This window comes from Strix uralensis, chromosome 9 (genome assembly GCF_047716275.1).
Source record: "Strix uralensis isolate ZFMK-TIS-50842 chromosome 9, bStrUra1, whole genome shotgun sequence".
Taxonomy (NCBI): Eukaryota; Metazoa; Chordata; class Aves; order Strigiformes; family Strigidae; genus Strix; species Strix uralensis.
Window position 1 is genome coordinate 24,622,273 of NC_133980.1, and position 18,658 is coordinate 24,640,930.

Consider the following 18,658-nt stretch of genomic DNA (forward strand, 5'->3'; position numbering starts at 1 on the left):
GATGCCCACTTGAGCGAGTGAAATCTTTGTTTTTGGAAGGCAGCTCAATGCTGCACAGCCCCGTGGTGCAGGTGACATTTCAGTGCCCGCATGCCACCAGCGGTACCCTCCAAAGCCACTGATGGGAAGTCTGCTCAAGGGTTTCCCTGCTGAGAGAGCTGGCGGGCTGGGAAAGAGCCCAGGGTCAGCAGGCACTGGTGCTCTGCCCTGCCTTGGGAGAATGAGGCAATGTCACAAGTACTCATTCCTGCCTCAAGTCAGCAGTCTTCATCAGGCACAGGAATGGCTTTTGCCATGATAGGAATTAAATTACACTTTTTAGGTGAAACACTTGTAAGATCAGCATAGGTCCATTGCAGTCCCAGATGGCAGGTACTGGGGTCTTTCCCATGATGAATAACTGTATCATACCTCATTTTAATTCTCTGAATTTCCATAATCTTTCCTATTTAGCTGTGGGGAAGAAAAAGCTCCTTTCTTGCTCCTCTCCTCCTGCCCAAGGGACTCTCTGATGTCCCCATCTCCATCAGTGAGCCAGCAGCATGCTTCACATGCAGAGCCTCAAGGATGCAAGCACATGAAAAGTAAAAAACTAAAGTAATGGGAGGAATTTTCCATGAGGTGGATAAGTGTATCTGCCTGGAAAAAAAAAGAAACAGCTTAGATCCTTTTTGTTTTCTCTTTTCTATTCAGAGAACTTCTATGTCATCTGAGAAGAGACACAGCAGGGAGCTGCTACTTGCTTTGCCAAAGCAATGAGAAGGAATAGTCTCTGTTAAAGACACCACCCTCGCAGGGATTATAAATACAAAAGGATTTATCCAGTTGAACCTAATCCACAGAAAACACTGCAGAGAAGAGCAGGAGAAAGGGGAGCGCCTGGCTGTGGGCAACGGGCCAGGCAGGGACATACGAGTCATGTTAGAAACTTATAAAGGAGCACCAGGAAATGTGTTTTAATATAGAAGTGCTTTCACTCCCACCTGCCTGTCTAGCTGCATTGCTTTTGCTGGAGGAGACTCTAATGATGCCAAGGTGGCAGGATCTCAGCCCAGCTCAATGGGGCACCCTGAGGTTCACGGTCGGGGCGCCCATCCTGCCAGGGGAGACAGCTGTGGGGGCACAGCAGGAGTCTGTGTGTGAGAGCAGGAGGGTTCAGGACATCGGGTTCGCCTCTGGGTTTGGTGTCCAGGGACCCAATCCCACAGGATTTCCATGTGGGCACAGGTACTCGGCTGTCTCAAGCCCAGATGAGCAGCACTGAGGGTCTCATGGCTGCTGTGCACCCAGCGCAGAGGGTTCCTGGTATCCAGCCGCAACTGAGCACCAGCTCAGGGGCACCGATACAAACCACTTGTGTTTTGCATGTGCATTTGTAAAGGTTTTTTTAAAACATCAGGTCTGCTGCAGAAAGACGCGTTTCCTCTTCCCAGGCTGAGCTGTAAGCATGAGGGAGGAAGCTCTAACCCGGGCTGCTGACCACAGCCCAGTGCAGCGAACACAACACTTTGAGTACATCATACCCATATCCCGTCCTCCAAAGTTCCTCGGCACGTCTGCAGCGACTGTGTTGAGGCCCCCAGTCTGCTCTCGGCTGCCAGATCCGCTTCCCCGGCTCGCACATAAACCTCCTGGCAGACATGAGGCAAGGTGCTACAGCCCAAGTGTGAGTGGAGGCTGCTGGGTCAGCCGGCTGCCTCCTGGGCTGCCAGATGGAAAGGTGCTTTCCAAAGCGAGAAACATATAAAATGTTTGTGATAGCTGAGAGTGAACCAGCATTGTTTTTCAGATGGAAGAGGCAAAGTCTGCATCAGAGGCAAAGTCGTTTGATTCCAGAAAAAAACCCCAACAATGTACTGCTAAAACCAGTCACAGGGTGGTTTTGGCTGTTCAAGTCAGGAGAACAAGCACTTATAAAAATGAATAATTGAAGACATCATAAGCCTTTTATTAGCCCTACAGCAACCATTGCTAAGCACAAAGAAATGTCCTGTTGAAAGTGTCATGGATGTATCATTCTCTGTGACTTCCCAAAGAGCACTTTATGATGATCTATACCATGAAATGCTCAAAGTAAAAACATATAGTAATAATTCTTTATCAGATTTACAGTTTCTTGATGAAATATGCATCACTCAGATTTCACAATGATATTTCATTCTATAGACAATGTAAGATTCATAATGCCTTTAATTAATCATGTCCTCATTAGTGATTAGATTTTGTAAATGATGGGAGAAACAAGCAAACTGTTATCCCTTAGCACCTCACTGCTGTTTTGAAGCAAAGATTATTAAATTTGAGCACAGACCCTATGCAAAGTAGGCAGGGACCAGTCGCCTGGCCCAAGAATACAGCAACTCAGTCTCACTGGCAGTTGAATGACAGTCCAGGAGGGTCCTGCACTGGGAAAACAGCTCCAAAATCCAGCAGGCCAGTGTCCAACCCACCTGCCCCACCGCCCTGCCATCACATCCATCATTCTGCAAAAAGCAGGGAGTCAGCTAATGCATGGCAGAGGTTACCAAGGACGGTGGCTCTGGATCGATACTGCAGTGAATGGAAAAACCATTATGGACAAAAATTATTCTTGTGCATTTGCATAATGCAAAGAAAAGTGTGTTGGGAGGGCATTATCTCACTCACAGGCTCCTGATTTTCACCCCAGTGGTGGGGTGGATGAAGACGTGGATGGCACTGGGCTGTCACCAGGCAGTACTTTCAAACACACCAGACGAGGGCCGTGGTTTCCAGAGCCATGAGGAGCCCTGCCTGCACCCTGCCTGCACCCTGCCTGCACCCTGCCTGCCTGGGGCCGTGTTTGGAGGAGCCAGGTGTGCCAGCACCCACACACCTGCCTGTGGTGAGAGCAACTGTCCTGTTTGCAATGGGGGATAAAAGGAGGGAAGGGACAGAGAGAGGGAAAGAAAATCCCCTTGTGAGTCCTAAATCCCAACTGGCTGCTGTGGGGAGAGCTGGGGGTCACCCTGAAACCCCAGCAGCAGGAGGCCCAGCATCCTGTAGCCCCTTGCTGCCTACACTGTGCACAGAGCCACTTGCCCCCACACAGCCTCTGCCAAACAGCTCGGGGTTATGGGGCTCCTTATGCCCCCTCCACTTTCCCATCAGACCCACAGCAAATATACTCTTCTGGTTTGTGCGGCTCCTCCAGACACCCCAGCAACACTGTTACCCCGAATCAAGAGCAGTGGGTTCAGGGTCTGAAACGAAGAGACATTTCCCGTGACTGGGAGTGGTGACCAGGGAGGAGATGATGCCATTTCTGTCCCTCAGCAACCAAAAGTGATGAAAAATAGGGCACTGGGGAGCAAACACCCCTTTAAAAGGTCTGGAAGAGTGATGTAGACTGGGTAGCCCAATTGAGCTGGGATTACCTCCACCACGGTGCACAAACGCCACAAAGCTCCAAACAAACCCCAAAGTTTTTTTCTTCCGTTCTGTTTTTAGCTGGCTGGATTCATGGCTCCTTTCCACCCTACAGCCCACACACCAGTGGGGGAAAGGGCCTGGCTGGACTGAGCGGACGGGAACTGCAGGAGCATCTCTGCCAACAGTCCCACCAAGGGCAGGTGCCACGCTGGCTGTCCAAGACACCCGGAGAAAACCACCACATGCCCTCCTGCCGCTCTCCACTGGAGCGATGGCTCTTTGGGGGGATCACAGCAATCCCAGACCCCTGGACTCCGCGGTGCTCGGGCAGGCCTGCAGTGACAGGGCGGTTAGCACCATCTATTGTCCAAACCACACAGCCGAGGGGCCTGGCTGACTTGGATAATGAGGAGATTCATGTATGCAAAGGAAACTGCTCTTCTCTGTGCCTGAATTATTCAGAAATACTCTCCTAATAAATAATGTATTTACTTTGTAAAAATGCTTTTTCGATGAATGCAAGTAGGCTTCAGGGGGTTGTGTGATTATCAGCTGCAACCCCTCCTTCCTCGCCTGCATTGAGACGTTCATTTTAATGGGCAAGTAGAAATTTCATTAAATACCTCATTAATAGCTCAGCCTGTGGAGCAACGCTGAAGGGGAGGGCGGGCAGAGGTACGCTCTCAGGTGCCTCATCAGAAAGATGCGATCACTGCTGGGAACAAAATCTGGGGAGAACGTTTTGGCAGGGGACGTCGCAGGGGAGTGCTCCGCATACCAGATCACTGAGGTTGCTATTCTGTTCCCTGCCTGGCCTCTTCCCAGCCCAGAATGAGCCCCAAAACAAGACCAGCCTGTGCTAAAAGAAGCCAGTACCTGGCTCAGCTGCGACTTGGTGTGAGAGCGGAGGGGAGCTGGACGGAGTCGTGCATAACCCCCTACACAGGCCCTTGGCTGCGTTTCCCTGGCACAGCCTGAGGAGGCCAAAGCAGCACCCTGGACTTGCAGCGCAGAAACGAGCACCCTGGGAACAGCTATAACATTAATAAAAGGACCTTTGAGCAGTATTTACAGGGCCTTGTTTCCTGAACAAATATGTTTCAATGTCCCTTTCGGCATGAGAAACCTTGCTGTGCCAAGATCCCTCGCCGGGAGCCAAACGGGGATCCCCTGAGGCCAGAAAAGTTTATTTGCGATCACAGAGAAGAAAAACATGCTGTTGCTCAAGCCTGGCAAGGAGCTGTTCTGCCCGAGCTGCCCATTTCAGGGAAGAAAAGAGCCCATTTGTCCATGTGAAACGGGCTGAGAAATTGGTAACACTGCGGCAGAGAAGTGGACCAGATTCATGAGGCAAAGTGTCTCAGGCAGCCTCCGTGGTCCTGCACCCGGGGGAGGGCCAGGTCTCCCCCTGACCAGCTGAGCAGGGTGTGTCCCCTCCTGGCTGCTGGCTTCTGGTGGCCCCCAAACACTGGCTCAGCATCCCCACCATAGCGTGCACCCATGGGGCTCCTGTCTCTTCCACCACCTGACCTGCGCTACCGTCACCTTGGTGAGTGACCCACCACGCACAGCCCGGCTCAGCTTCCACATGGCCCCACAGAGCCCTCCTACTGCCCTGCGGGCTGGCCCGACCTGCACCACACCCGCACAGCCCTCCTTGGCCACTGCTCACTGTGGCCAGGTCTGCCTGGCCCCAGCCCTAAGCCACCTCCCTGCACCCACGTAGGAAAATCCAGTGGGAACATCAGGGTCCATGAGCCTGTAACAGGCATGGCGTCACCACGTGCTGTGCCCATGGCCCTCGTGCCTCCCCGCCGGCACCATGGGGGACACGAATGGCTGCAGCAGCCCAATGACGCCACAATAGGTGTACCCAGCGTCATGGCAGACCCCACAGCAGCCAGGCCGCTGGAGAAGGGGCTGAGCAGCCCCCAGGGGCACACAGGACCTGGCTGGCCCCCTCCAGTCTGCCCGCAGGGACAGAGCTCCTCTTCCCCAGTAATAATTAGCCACTAGAGGGAAGTACAACGCTGTACGGGGAAGGGTTTGGGAACACGAGGATGCCTGGGATCAGGGAGAATCTGCAGGGTGTGACCGGGGTCCTCGCTGATGGCAGCACTGGCACTCACGGCCATTTCACTGCTTTTTCTTTGGAGTTGGCTCCTCAGCACTCGCCACCATCTGGCACCCGATGCGGGGGCCCGTGGGGCAGCGGCGGGGCCAGGCACGGGGTCTGTCCGGCAGCAGGAGCGGACTCGCCGGGCTGAAGCAGAGGGGTGAGCCGTTCGGCCGGGGCTGCCCGCGGGGCCCGGGACAGAGCCAGCAGCATCCCTGGCGGGGAGGCTGCGGTCCCTCCGCGGCGCACAGCCTTGGGCAGCACCAGAATAGCGTGTAACAGCCTGTCAGCCAGCCCGCTAAATGGCATCAACAGTTCTTGCCATTTTTAGCAGAGTGGGGAATGTGCGTTGTTTCTGGGACGTGCGGTATCCAGGGCCAGTGGAAAGCCGAGGGAAGGGCCAGGCGTCCCGGAGGGACAGAGAGCCAGGGCAGGGCAGGGGGCAGCTCCCGGCGGAGGGGCCCCAGCCCCGGGGCTGGGGAGGGCACAGCAGCCTCGGGAAGGGACAACCAGGGCGACAAGGGTTCCCATGGGCTGGGCTCCACGGTGGCCAGAAGTCGCTCACTGCATTGTACACTATCTCCCTCTGCAGCGGAACAGGAGCCAGCACCAACCTGCAAACCAAGCGTGTAAGACAACAGAGCCACAGCGAGTGCGTCAGGGTCGGATCAGCTGGTTGTACCCCCAGAGACAAACTTCCACCCGCTCTTCTGGGAGGCAGGGATAACGTTTGGGAGGGTGCCTGATGGATCACTGAAAGATTTATCACCGTGCTCTCTTCCTAACAACTGAATTGAAAGGCCATGAGGTAATTGCAGCACTACCTATTAAACATGTCAGGTGCAATTTTCAAATCCTGGCAGCCTCATAAATACCCCAATCATGCATTTTGGGGTTCAAGCCGAGAGTTGGCAGGGAAAACAGCCTTGTTTTGCTCAAATCCCAGGCACAGGCAGGCAAAAACCTCCCGTCCCCACCGCAACAAAAGTTCCTCTCTCCAAGATCCTGCTCCTCCATTCATTGCTCAGGAGACAAGACTTGGACAGAAACATTGGCATCACACACACACAAACACACACGCATGGCTCTGGCAAATCACATTTATAAAAAAACAACAGATTCAAACAGATCTCTGTCATATTCTACTGGAGTTGCATGAGGATTGTTTTAAGTCTCATTATTGCATGGAAAAAACCATCATCCAAAGGAAAAAAAAAAAAAATCAAATTTCTCAAATGCTGAACACTAAGGGCTTGACCAAATTAAGGCAGGCAGTGAGCAGCCATCCTGCAGCTCCTCCCCTCGGCACCCTTCTCCTCGGGACTTGGAAATTCACCCTTGCTGACTCCAAGCACTACATATAAGAAACTATTTCCGTGTTCATTTATACATCCTTTTAGGCCTTCCAGACAGCCAGGTCTTTACAACAACTCAGTAATTCAGGATACTGTCCTGCTGACCTTCAGTTGGATGAGTTTCCCCTCTCCCAACGACAGCAGCTCCCCATGCCCCATTCCAACAGCACACATCACACTGTTTTTCCTGGTCTGATTTTGTGAGCCTAGGTTTGCCAAGGTCGTGTCTAGCTAATCTTGAACTGCCCCAGAGCGCTGGATAGGAAAGCCTCTGCTCTCCAAGGTTCAACCTCCATTTTGGAAGGAAAGAGACACAGGGAAATAAAGACTTTCTTTTGACCTAAAGCCAAAACGTGTGATAGGTTGAAAGCCATCCATATGGCTGAGATCAATCCAATGATTTACAATAGCGCTGGCACGTGCTTGGTTGGCTTAAGACAAAACTCTTGGCCCAGCGCTGCCCTTCCCCTCGGGCAGCTTTGCCCTTCTTTGGTGCAGCAGCAGCCTCCAGGCAGGAACGGCTCCTGCCATTGAATGAGAAGCCAAAACTTCTCACACAATAATTCATCTACTAACATGCTGAAAAAGCACCATTTGAGTGCTTTAATGCAAGGCTGTAGACACACTTTCTCCACCAGCTGCTAACAACATTCCCCACTTTACACAGAGCAGCTGCCTGTGCTGTACAAGCCCAGCCCTGGACGAGCGGGCATTCACATGGGCTTCTCCAGCAAACCATTGCTCCTTCACTTCCTACCAAATTCCCAAACCCACCTTTTCCCCGTTAAGGCTATCTTTGCAAGATATCCCAGTGTGACCGGATTATATAAGTGGTCCAAAACTTAAGAGATGGCCAGGAAAAATTAATGGGAAAACCCAAGTTTGAGGTCAGCATGCGCAATAGCAAATGGAAAATGCAGTGTCTGAGCTGACAGCTCCCCGTGCCCTTAGGGATAGCGATGTGTAGCCGGACTTCATTGCTGACGAGACTGCAGCAAGCCAACTAGAACTCAAAGCAGCTGGTAAGCATGATCTTTTTTTTCCTCTTCCTAAGTTCAGGATTTTCTCTTCTATTGGGCTGAATCGCACAGACAGAACTTTTCTGTTTGCAAGACGTTTCCTTTAAGAAAGGAAAGGGAGTTATTCTCAGAATAGCCAGCGAGTGTGTTAAACCAGGAATAGCCGATCTCCCTTAGATTCATACCCTCCGTTTTGGAAACACTATTTTGAGATCAAAACTCCTAAATCAAAAGTAGTCAGGAACAACAGTGAAAAACCACATGGCTATAACTGCGCTGGCACCTTTCGATTCACCTCCGTCCTCAGAGACTCCTGGGAAGGTTGGGTTTGCCCCAAATCTCCCTGAGCCGCAACATGCACCACCCAGATTTGAGGTGCGAGCTCCCTGGACCAAGTCACTGCTGGAATGTCAGCAAAAACTAGGTTACAAGTAATTACAAAAAGGAAAAGTGACCAACATAAGCCAAACCCCTGGTTAATACCCTTTGAAGAAAATACTGGAGTTGGAAAACAGATGAATTGTTTGTTGTGTGTTTTAAGCAAAATGCTGTGGGCTTTTTAAACAGATATATAAATATAAATATGTTTATACAGTGGTATGTGAAATTTAAATTTGAATCACGGTCTGAATCACTATGTAGCACTTATGAATGGCATTGTTCTTATGCATGATATGCTGATTTCTGCTGACAAATGAATAAGCTTCATATAATGCATACGAGCTTTTAATATAGCTTAAAACTTTCCCTTTGTAAGACATACTTATGCCAGAGAATTACTTTGTTTCTCAAACAAGCAAACCGCCTGTGCCCGAGTCAAACTGTATCAAAAGAAGTAGTTTTCTATTTCATATCACAACATGTTTCTTAGGACAATGAGAAAACTACATTGTGTAATGTACCTGCAGTGAAGAGCCGCCCAGGGATGAATGGGATGGGCATCGCCTCGAGCCCTTCAGAGCAACCTGGATGGGCAGAGGCCAGGAAAGCTCCCTGCAGCCCTGCTTTGGGCTGCCTCAAATTTGCACTGCTTTTGACCTTACAGGAGGGTTTTATTTTGCACTAGCAGACAACCTGACTCTGGGGCACATGTTGCTAAAATTTTAATGATATTTGAGTTCTGAGCAACATATGGAAAGTGGAACTAACCTCAACAAAATCACCAAAACACAGCTCAAGAAACGCAGTTTTGAGGCAGGTTTTTGTTGAACACTAGCATGTTTTCACACAGTTAGATGGCCCCAGACAGCCTGTGCTGGTCTGGGAGGGGTGCCTGCGTGTAGCTGCGCCAGAGGGGACCTGGCCTGAGGGACAGGGGTCCCTCCGCTTACTGCCCTCCCCTGGGACATGGCAAACTGGCCATGTTGCAGTGTGCCCAAACAGGCACACCCTCGCTTGCCAAACCAAGCCACTTTTAGGATTTACAGACATCTGTTTCACTGGTCCACCCTGGTTCATGGACAGTGGCTACATCCCTTGTTGCAAAGGGGCATTTCGCTTCCCAAAGCGCAGAGACGCAGGAACACTGACGTGGTTTAACCCCAGCCAGCAACTAAGCACCACACAGCCCCGTGCTCACCCTCCCCCAGCAGGATGGGGGAAAGAGAATGGGAAGGGTAAAAGTGAGAAAAATCATGGGTTGAGGCAAGAACAGTTGGATAACTGAAATACAATAGTAGTAATAATAATAATAGATCGTAATGAAAAAGAAACAAACAGAGAGAAACAAACCCCAGGAAAGACAAGTGATGCAAATGAAAGCAATTGCTCATCACCAACAGACCGATGCCCAGCCACGCCCCGAGCAGCGGCCCCCCCGCCAACCTTTCCCCAGCTTTCTATGCTGAGCTGACACCAGATGGTCTGGGATATCCCTGGGGTCAGTTGGGGTCAGCTGTCCCGGCTGTGTCCCCTCCCAGCTCCTTGTGCACCCCCAGCCTCCTCGCTGGTGGTGGGGGTGAGGAGCAGAAAAGCCTTGGCCCTGTGTGAGCACTGCTCAGCAACGGCTAAAACATCCCTGTGTTATCAACACTGTTACCAGCACAAATCCAAAACACAGCCCCATACCAGCTACTGTGAAGAAAAGTAACTCTACACCCACCAAAATGTGCACCTTTACTTCATTTCCTTTGAAGCAATTACACGAGAACTAATAAGACATTATTTAAAATACGACATTTAACTAGCTTGCCTAGGAAAATCACCCTGCAAAGGAATTGCTCTGAAATACTATTTTTCTTGGAAATTACAGAGCTAAGAGACTCTAACGGCCATGATGCCATTCACTTTTTATCGCCTATTAAGCCACTTAACAACCCTCATAACAGCATACCTTTACTGTTCCAGGGTATAATCTCTGCCTGGTGAGCAGTATCACAGAACCACAGTCATTTTAAAATATCCGTTTCCTAAAAGCCTGACCCAAAGCCCACCAAGGTCCCACTGATTTCTGGGAGCATCAGAACATGGCCCCAGGCTGGCTGTAGGGTGTCACCACCAACCTGGTTCTGGGGAGCTCAGACCAGCAAAGCAACTAGGTTAAAGAAAAATACGACCCTACAGTACCTAAACACTGCGCAACTTTTCCTCCCATAGTCCAGAAACATAATTCAGGTGGAAAAAAAAGGGTATCATAATTTCATGCGGTCGCTCAGAGGAGATGGAAAGCCTGGCTGTAGTTTCTGTTCACGTTACACAGACCCAGGTTAGCGGGCTGTCCATGCAGCCATAAACCACCTGCTCAGCGTAAGGGCTTTTGAGGTTTTTTGAGACAGGCTCTGCCAGACCTGTAGTTTCAATCAGGTGTTCGCTCAGCCGGGCAGAAGTCACAGTGGATCGTGGCTAATTGAGCAGAGCTTTGCAAAGAAATCAGCCACAGATACCCCGGCATCTGCCGTGCTTGGTCCCAAGCTCCATCTGTGCCCAAGCACAGAGCCTGCGAGTGCCAGGGGGTAACTCTGGCGTTTGTTCCTCTCCGCACGGGATGTGCTCCCGGGCTGAGGTCCACGCTGCTCCCGGGGGCCCCATCCCTGCTTGGGTCATGGAGCTCACGCCAGCTGGATGTGGAGGGGCCCTTGGGGCGAGCACAGTTGCTTTCCTTTGGATATCTCGATTGAAACGTCAGTCTTGCCTCTGTGCCTCTCCCTTACTCAGGGGTGGGGGCTTTGTTGACTATTTTTTCTTCCTATTAACCTTTAAGTGATTGTCCACATCAGGAACCGACGATGAGGGGCCCAGCAGGCTTCCTCCTTTGCTCGCTGCTGCTGGTGGCCCCCCACTGCACAGAGGTGGCTGCCCAGGACGTCCAACCCGACCCCAAAACGCCGTGTGCCAACTGGATGGGAGGAGCTCCCGGCTACCCCGGCCACAACGGGCTCCCTGGCCGGGATGGGAAAGATGGAAAAGACGGACTAAAGGGAGAGAAAGGAGACACAGGTTGGTGAGGAACAGGGTGCTGGAGCCTGTGGGCAGCCCCAGCCCCCAGCCCATCCCTGGCAGGTCTCACATCTAGTGCGTCCATGCCTGATCTTTGTCCAGGTGCCATTTGAGTATCTCCAGGGATAGCGCTTCCACAGCCCAAGTCAAACAGTTTGGTCTGGTGGTTGTTTTCCCAATTAATGGTGTTTTTTCAGACATGCTGCTCTTGGCAGCTCTACATGCAGCCGGGGGGTGAGCAGGCTTTGCACTTGCTGTCTCAGCACATGGGTGGGGGTGAGGTCATTCCTCAGCTCCGTGCTGCTGAGCAGATCCCCATGTCACAGCCCCCTCTGTGTTTCAGGCTGGTGGGTAGCGGCTACAGCACAGTGCAAACACAACTCCCCATCCCAACTCTGTCCCCCAGGTATGCAAGGTCCCAAAGGTGAACAAGGAGAAATAGGAATCCCAGGGCGGGATGGACCACGAGGATCAGCTGGATACCCAGGGCAGAAGGGGGAGAAGGGTGAAGGTGCTTTCGTCTACCGCTCTGCCTTCAGTGTGGGGCTGACGGAACGAGCCCCCCACCCCAACGTCCCCATCCGCTTCAGCAAGATCTTCTACAACGAGCAGAGCCACTACGACGCCAGCACTGGCAAGTTCCTCTGCAACATCCCCGGCACGTACTACTTCGCCTACCACCTGACGGTCTACCTGTCGGACGTCAAGGTCAGCCTCTACAAGAAGGACAAGGCGGTGATCTTCACCTACGACCAGTTCCAGAAGAACAACGTAGACCAAGCAAGCGGCTCCGTCTTGCTGCACCTCAGCGCTGGGGATGAGGTCTGGCTTCAGGTGTATGGGGAGGGGGACAACAACGGTGTCTACGCCGACAACATCAATGATTCCACTTTCATGGGCTTCCTCCTGTACCCAGACCCAGACGTCCATTAAAGCAGGGGGTGCTGCATGGGGAGGGATCAGGTGGCTTAACCCTGGACGGCGTCCTGGGGCACTGGCGCTATAGCTATACTGTATTTACCAGAAAATTGCCTCTTGCAGGGGCAACAATTGCCAAGGGTGGACCCTGTCTCCTGTGCAGTCAGTGAGGTTATACATAAGTGACTTCCATGGGACCAAGAGTTCACTCCTACCTCTGCTCTTGCTCTCCGCGTGGAAACCTGGGCTCAAAGTCAAACCACACTCCCACCACATCATCACAGAGCAACTCTCAAGATGACCTAAATTTTCTTTAAATTTAGAAGTGGTAAGAGAAAAATTGGTTACATTTCAATATCACATTCTAAATTTCCCCTTTTCAACCACCTGAATTCATTTAAACCAATGGTACACATTTTAGCCAACTTTTTACAATTTCAGTAGAAGAGGAAGAAGACTATCCATGAAAGCCATCTCTGCTCTTGCTTTCAGCTGGAACAGATGGCTCCATCATATCTCCCTGTCTTAGTAGGGCCTTTGACTTCCACCCATGGTTTGTTGTCTCCCTCCTTCAGCCCAGATCTTTGAATATATTCATATTATTAACTTTCATTGATCTTAATCCTTTGATTTTCCTTTTATGTTTATCCCCTACCGTTATCGCTCATGTAGACAGCATGCTCGTTTAGGGCAGGGATCTCTCTTGATTTATCTGAAAAGCCTTACAAACGCCAGGGAGGCCACACAACAAAAGCGGCCCATTGACCTTCGGGGTCCCAAAGTGATCACAGATGTGTTGGCCACACAGCTGTGATGCTCAGAAAAGCCAGCAGCTCCCCTGCAAACACGACGCCTGACCGGGGAGCAGAAGGGCCCTCAAGGCTCCTGGTCAGAGGGGACCTCAGGGTGGAGGTGTCCCTTGCCAGATCACTCACCTGGCACTGGAAGTGATGGCATGAGTACTTGTTCAGCCCAGAGGCCACCGGATGGGGCACACGAGCAGCATCTGCCAGTTCCCATCTGCAAGCTGGCAGGCTCCTGTCCCGTCTCCCCCCTGAATAGCTCTCAAGTGCAGTCAGAAGTTGAGATCTAGCAACCATGTTTCTACTTTTTCATACCATAAGCGTGTCATACGCAGTGGTTTGCACACCAGCTGGGCAGAGCTTCAAGTGCTAGTGCAACCTCCCACGTTGAGTGGGCTTCTGGGATGAACACCCTCAGGACCTGCCCCAGCTCTTGGCACGGTTACCTTCATGGGGGAAGAGTATTAAGGCTGGGATTAGTAGCAATCCCATCAAACTGCTCTCCAAGGAGCTTGCCTGACTTTTAGCTAACAGAGGATTTGATGGTTTCTCAGATATGTTCAAAGAAGACTCTCATTAAGCTAACACAGATCAGAGCTAATGCGTTATTACAAGCAAAAAACAGCATTAAGAGCTTCAAATGAAATTCCTTCCAACACCAGCATTTTCTACACACCAGTGAATGACCACATTATAAATAATAACAACAATAAAATACTCTCTCAGTGAGAATGCTCCACATCTTTGTATGCATCGTCGGGAAGGATTTGAAGAGAGGGACGTTCCCTTAGTTTCACCAGGCAGACCAGGAAATTTTATTCTTTTTTTTTCCCCAGCAAGATGGGGGCACCCTGTGCTGGCACACACAGGGAAACCGTGGTTTTGCTTTCCCAAGAAACTCCCCACCCTCTAGCTTTCATCAGGGCTTCAGCATCTCACCACCTCACACAGTGTTGCCTCCTTTCTGGATAAGATGAGCTCTGGTTTCCAGACTGTTTCCCCAAAACCACTGTGCCTGAATCCACCCTGACTGGCCAGCCAGAGAGAGGGCCTCCCCTGGCCCAGGAGGCTTCAAGCATATTAGATTTAGCAAGGGCCAAACTCATGCTCAATCTGATAATGCTGGATTCAGAGACCTGGGAAAACCCTCCCCAGGACCATCGAGCAGCGGTTTGGCACCGGAGCTGTTTGGGGGCTCTGGCTCCAGCCCCGGGGAGCTGCAGCACTGACACCTCACTGTTGGGGCAGGAGTCATTGCCAGGGGACATGTCTGTGCCACCAAAAATAGAGACCAATAAATAGGAACATGCCTTCCCTCAAAAGCACCCTACTTGTTCCTCAGTCACTGGGCTGGCGAGCCACCCCACACTCTCTCACTGTGGCGGCTGGCACGGGGACCTCATTTCTGTTTTCCTCCCCACCTGCTCCCACCAGTGCATGACACAGCACGTGGTCTTCCACTTGCAGCAGGTCTCTCACATAAACATGTTGAGAAAGCGACCTCTCCCAAACCCTGCCCAACACTCCAAACACAACCATGGTGACTCATATGTAAAACAGATGCTATGATGAGGAGCACAAGTACTCTTGCCTCTGTAAGCAACAAGGATGCGTGAAGGAGGGGGCAGCCCAGTTCATGCAGGATCTGCCCTTAAGCGTATTTGTGTATGCAGTAACTCAGGGCAGGAGGACAGCAAAGCAGCTCTGGGGGAAGCCTCCTCTCCTCCAAACCACAGAAGGGACTTCTGTCTTTACAGGACATTTTCAAACACACTTTAAGGGGTTAAACCTCAGGGATGAATGCCACTACTACCACATTAGGTCTGAGCTTGCGTGTTCTTGCTCACATGAAGAGCAGTGGAACACTGGATTCTCCTGCTAACCTGGCAGCCAGCTCAGAAGAGGCACTGATGAAATACTATGCACAGATGCCAGCCAGCTCCCTTCAGCGTGGCAACTTTCTCTCCCTCACAATGACTTGATTATTTTCAGCTCAAAACACAACTCACATTCCTAATTCCTAAGAATACACTTTGACAGCGAGCGGTTTCCTGCCAACAGAGAATCAGCCCTCTGAGAATATCAGAGGGAACGGGTTGACATTCGAGTGTTTTGAAGCTATTCCTTTTCATCTGTGTGGCTCAACTGGCTACGCCCCTTCCAAGGCATTTTAGCACTTGGGACCTCATCCTGCCAAGGCTCGGGCAGAAGGTTGGCTCCATACACTGCCAGCTGTCCCACTGAAGTCAGTGGGACAATTCAGGACACTGACCTCAGTACCACCATAAATCTATTCGGAGTAGGGCCTCTACACGGCCACTGAAATACTGAGCAGTACGCAGCAGCTTATAAAGTAACAGACATCAGTCTGAATGGGTGCAAAATGCTGCTCAAACAGGCCTGCTCTTTTGCTCAGAAACACCTATTTTGAGTGGTGTCAATCTCCACAAAACATACAGAAATCAAAGCTATGTAAATGAAATAATCAACACAGACAAAAGCCCTTAAAATCAATTTTTATTAGAGCTTCTGACATCTTGTGATTATTTCCTGACAACAGGCTGATTGCTCGCAGACTAATTACACTGAAAGGCTTCACAAATGATCATAACACAGGCACAATGGGAAGCTGAAGGGCAATTTGTTCTTCATATAAGACTTTTCATATTAATACTGTCACAAAAGGGACCCAAACAAATTACAGTGCCCAATGAAAGTTCTTACACACTATAGAAAGACAAAGCTATATACACACTCCTCACCTAGTCTCACTGCCAAGGCGAGAACTCCAGACAGCTACAGCAGACGTACCTTCGGTATCATCCCATTCCAACTCTGAAGAACCTTCCTCCCATTTCACTTCATGCCAAGAGAACAAACCCACACCAGGTCTCAGATTTAAGCACAAGCTTAGCTAGCAAGTTTGCAGCTGGGAATACCAAAGAACCAGCTAGTACTCACAGCAGCTACAGCCAGAGTGGCATCAGCTGCGCACCAAGGCAGTTCCTGAAATTCAGCAGCTTGCTTCATAAGGAGTTTTACTAACTCAAACACTTTTACACACCACATAGAGTGAGTTCCTTCACTAAGTTTCTTACAGCTTAAGGCAGGTAAATGAAGAACAAAGGAGAAGTCTGTACAAAACACGGAGAAGGAAGTATTCCAAAACTAAAGTGACCATCTTGAGGAATCTGGGCATCAGCAAAAGAAAGTAGCTGAAAGCACAGAGGAGCAGAGTTGCTTCTTAAATCTACTTCACCTTCTGCACCTGCCCAGAATGCAGCCTCCATTTACTGGCAGCAGCTCATTTCTCAGGATCTGCTTTGGAGAAAGCACAGCACCAAAGCTAGTACCAGTCCTAATGCAGTTGCTACCACTCAGTCAAAATGTTCACACTGGTTTCACCGAGGAAAGCCTGAAACCCTGCCTCTCTAGGCAAAGCGAGCACTAAAAGGAGACTGCCTCAGCAAGACTGTGCCTTCAGGGACACGTTGTAATGTCAGACACTGAGCAGAGGAAATGTCAGAATGCTGATTTAATATACATTGCATGATGAAACAGAGGCTGTTGACAAACCCCCAGGAACACAAGACACCCAAGTCCTACTGGCTTTACTGTGCTTACACCTTTAAGCTCAGGGGCCAGCATACTTACTGTCACATTGAAGAATTCCTTTAAGGTAAACCCAAGAAAAAACCATGTGCAAGAGGTATGAAAGGAAAGGGGTTTGCTCCATGTGAAATTTAAGTAGTGTGAAGTCTTTAAACAAAGATATTTTTGTGATCAATTTATGGAATACAGACTGCACTTAAAATTAGACAAGATTAAACTCTTGACTCTGGAATAATACACCACCAACTCACCTGTTCCTTTCATTCCCAGATTCCCTTTGGTCACTGGAGGGTGCAAAAATCAAACACTTCAGAACATTTTCTGAAAACTTGTGTCAAAATCTGAACAAATATCTAACAGAACGATTCATGTACACTATACCTGTAAGTGTGAGTGACTCCATTTCTCCTGCAGCAGGAGAAAAGAATCCTAAAGTGATTTTCTTTCTATGAAGTACAGTTTCAAGAATTAAATCATATTTTTAAATCCAAGCATTCCCATGGCCCAGGGCCAGAACATTTCTCTGCTCAAAATATCACGATAAAATTACCACTTTCTCTTCCTGTGTTTCCTAAACTAAAAGTACTGATGGTAGCTGAGTATCTCTCTTGAAACAGGAGACACTGCCAGCGCGACTGGCAAATGAGAGACAGACTACTCAGAACAAGCAAACGTCTTAGCCCTAGATAATCCCATATTGTGGGATGAAGAAACCTCTCCTAGGCAGCAATATGCCCTGCCGGGTATCTTTACATCGTATCCAAAAGTAACAGTGAATGATTTAATAAAAAAAAAAAAAAAATCATTCTCTAAGGGAGCTCAGAACACAGCAATATCTGTTTTCAAAGTACATCCCAGAGAGAGGTGGGGTTTTTTAGTATTTTATTGAATGAGCACATCAGCAAGTAAAATTTTAAGAAAAATCTACACACCGCTTCCTAGAAATAACAGTCTACAATTCCCTCCTTAGTTATCTTTAACCATCTGGCTTTCATATTCCCCAAGCAGCTTAGACAGGGTTCTTCCCCTCTTCTGTGATTTTCCTGTTTTGATTATTTTAATAAATAATGGACACCACAGGCGATCGTAGAGAAAAATCCACATCTTGGCACTGCATAGCTGGACACCTAAGTTCACTGGATGTCATCATCATCAAAGAGATCTTCGAAATCTAGTCAGAAAAATAAGAGAAAGTTAACCTTAAAAGTTTCAGCTGTCACATATGCACATTCTCAAGTACAGTTCTTCATTATGTGGATTGAAGACAGAAATATAGATGAATTAATTAAAGGTGAATTAAGTGAATGAGAGCTACTGCACCACCAGTTACTAGAAATGTAACATCAGGGTGGGAAGAGACAGGGAAGGCAGGCAGGCAGACCCACCTATATGTTCTCCATCATACACCAATTGCACTGCTTCACTTGTACAACACAAGCTTTGCAATTAAATTCATCCAAGTAAAGCTTCAAAGGAGGGGCTTTTACAAACACATTAACGAGCCATCACATTCAGAGCCAATCAACCACGATGCCCAGACTCCAGAACTAAGCAAGTACTGGCTTTATGCACGCAGCAAGTCTCAGATGCAGACACTCCTGCAGGATTCTGGCTTTTGGTCACAGTATCCAGGCACACACTTATAAATTTTGCAGATCGTCATTTGCAGTTAAAAATCCTCTCTCTAAAAAATGTTTGATTGCTGCCAAGGTGCTAATCACAGTTCTCTCTCCGAAAACTCGTCTCTCTCAGACTAGTGAAATGTGGCCGGCTAATCACAGCTGGTCTAGTCACCTTTGGGAACTACTCTTAACTACTCAGCTCTGTATCTCCTTCGCATATCGAGCACAAACTAACAAAACAACTGAAAACAAGTCTTTATTCTTACAGAAGGCAACATACAAGTGCCATACGATCAACCGAGGATTAAGCCTCACTTAGAAGAGCCCTGAACTAACACCAGAATATAATACCACAATTTGATGGTAGAACTTCATGGAAATACCTACT

At 49.5% G+C, this 18,658-nt stretch overlaps 1 protein-coding gene across 1 annotated transcript; it reads left to right on the top strand.

Annotated features, from left to right (window-relative positions):
• The first annotated feature begins 7,811 nt into the window (after nucleotides 1-7,811).
• LOC141947297 (adiponectin-like) lies at nucleotides 7,812-12,845 on the top strand. Its single transcript, XM_074878259.1, has 3 exons — nucleotides 7,812-7,883; nucleotides 11,096-11,315; nucleotides 11,722-12,845. The coding sequence occupies exons 2-3, from the start codon at nucleotides 11,105-11,107 to the stop codon at nucleotides 12,246-12,248; spliced, it is 738 nt and encodes a 245-aa protein (XP_074734360.1). The 5' UTR covers nucleotides 7,812-7,883; nucleotides 11,096-11,104; the 3' UTR covers nucleotides 12,249-12,845.
• The last annotated feature ends 5,813 nt before the right edge of the window (nucleotides 12,846-18,658 follow it).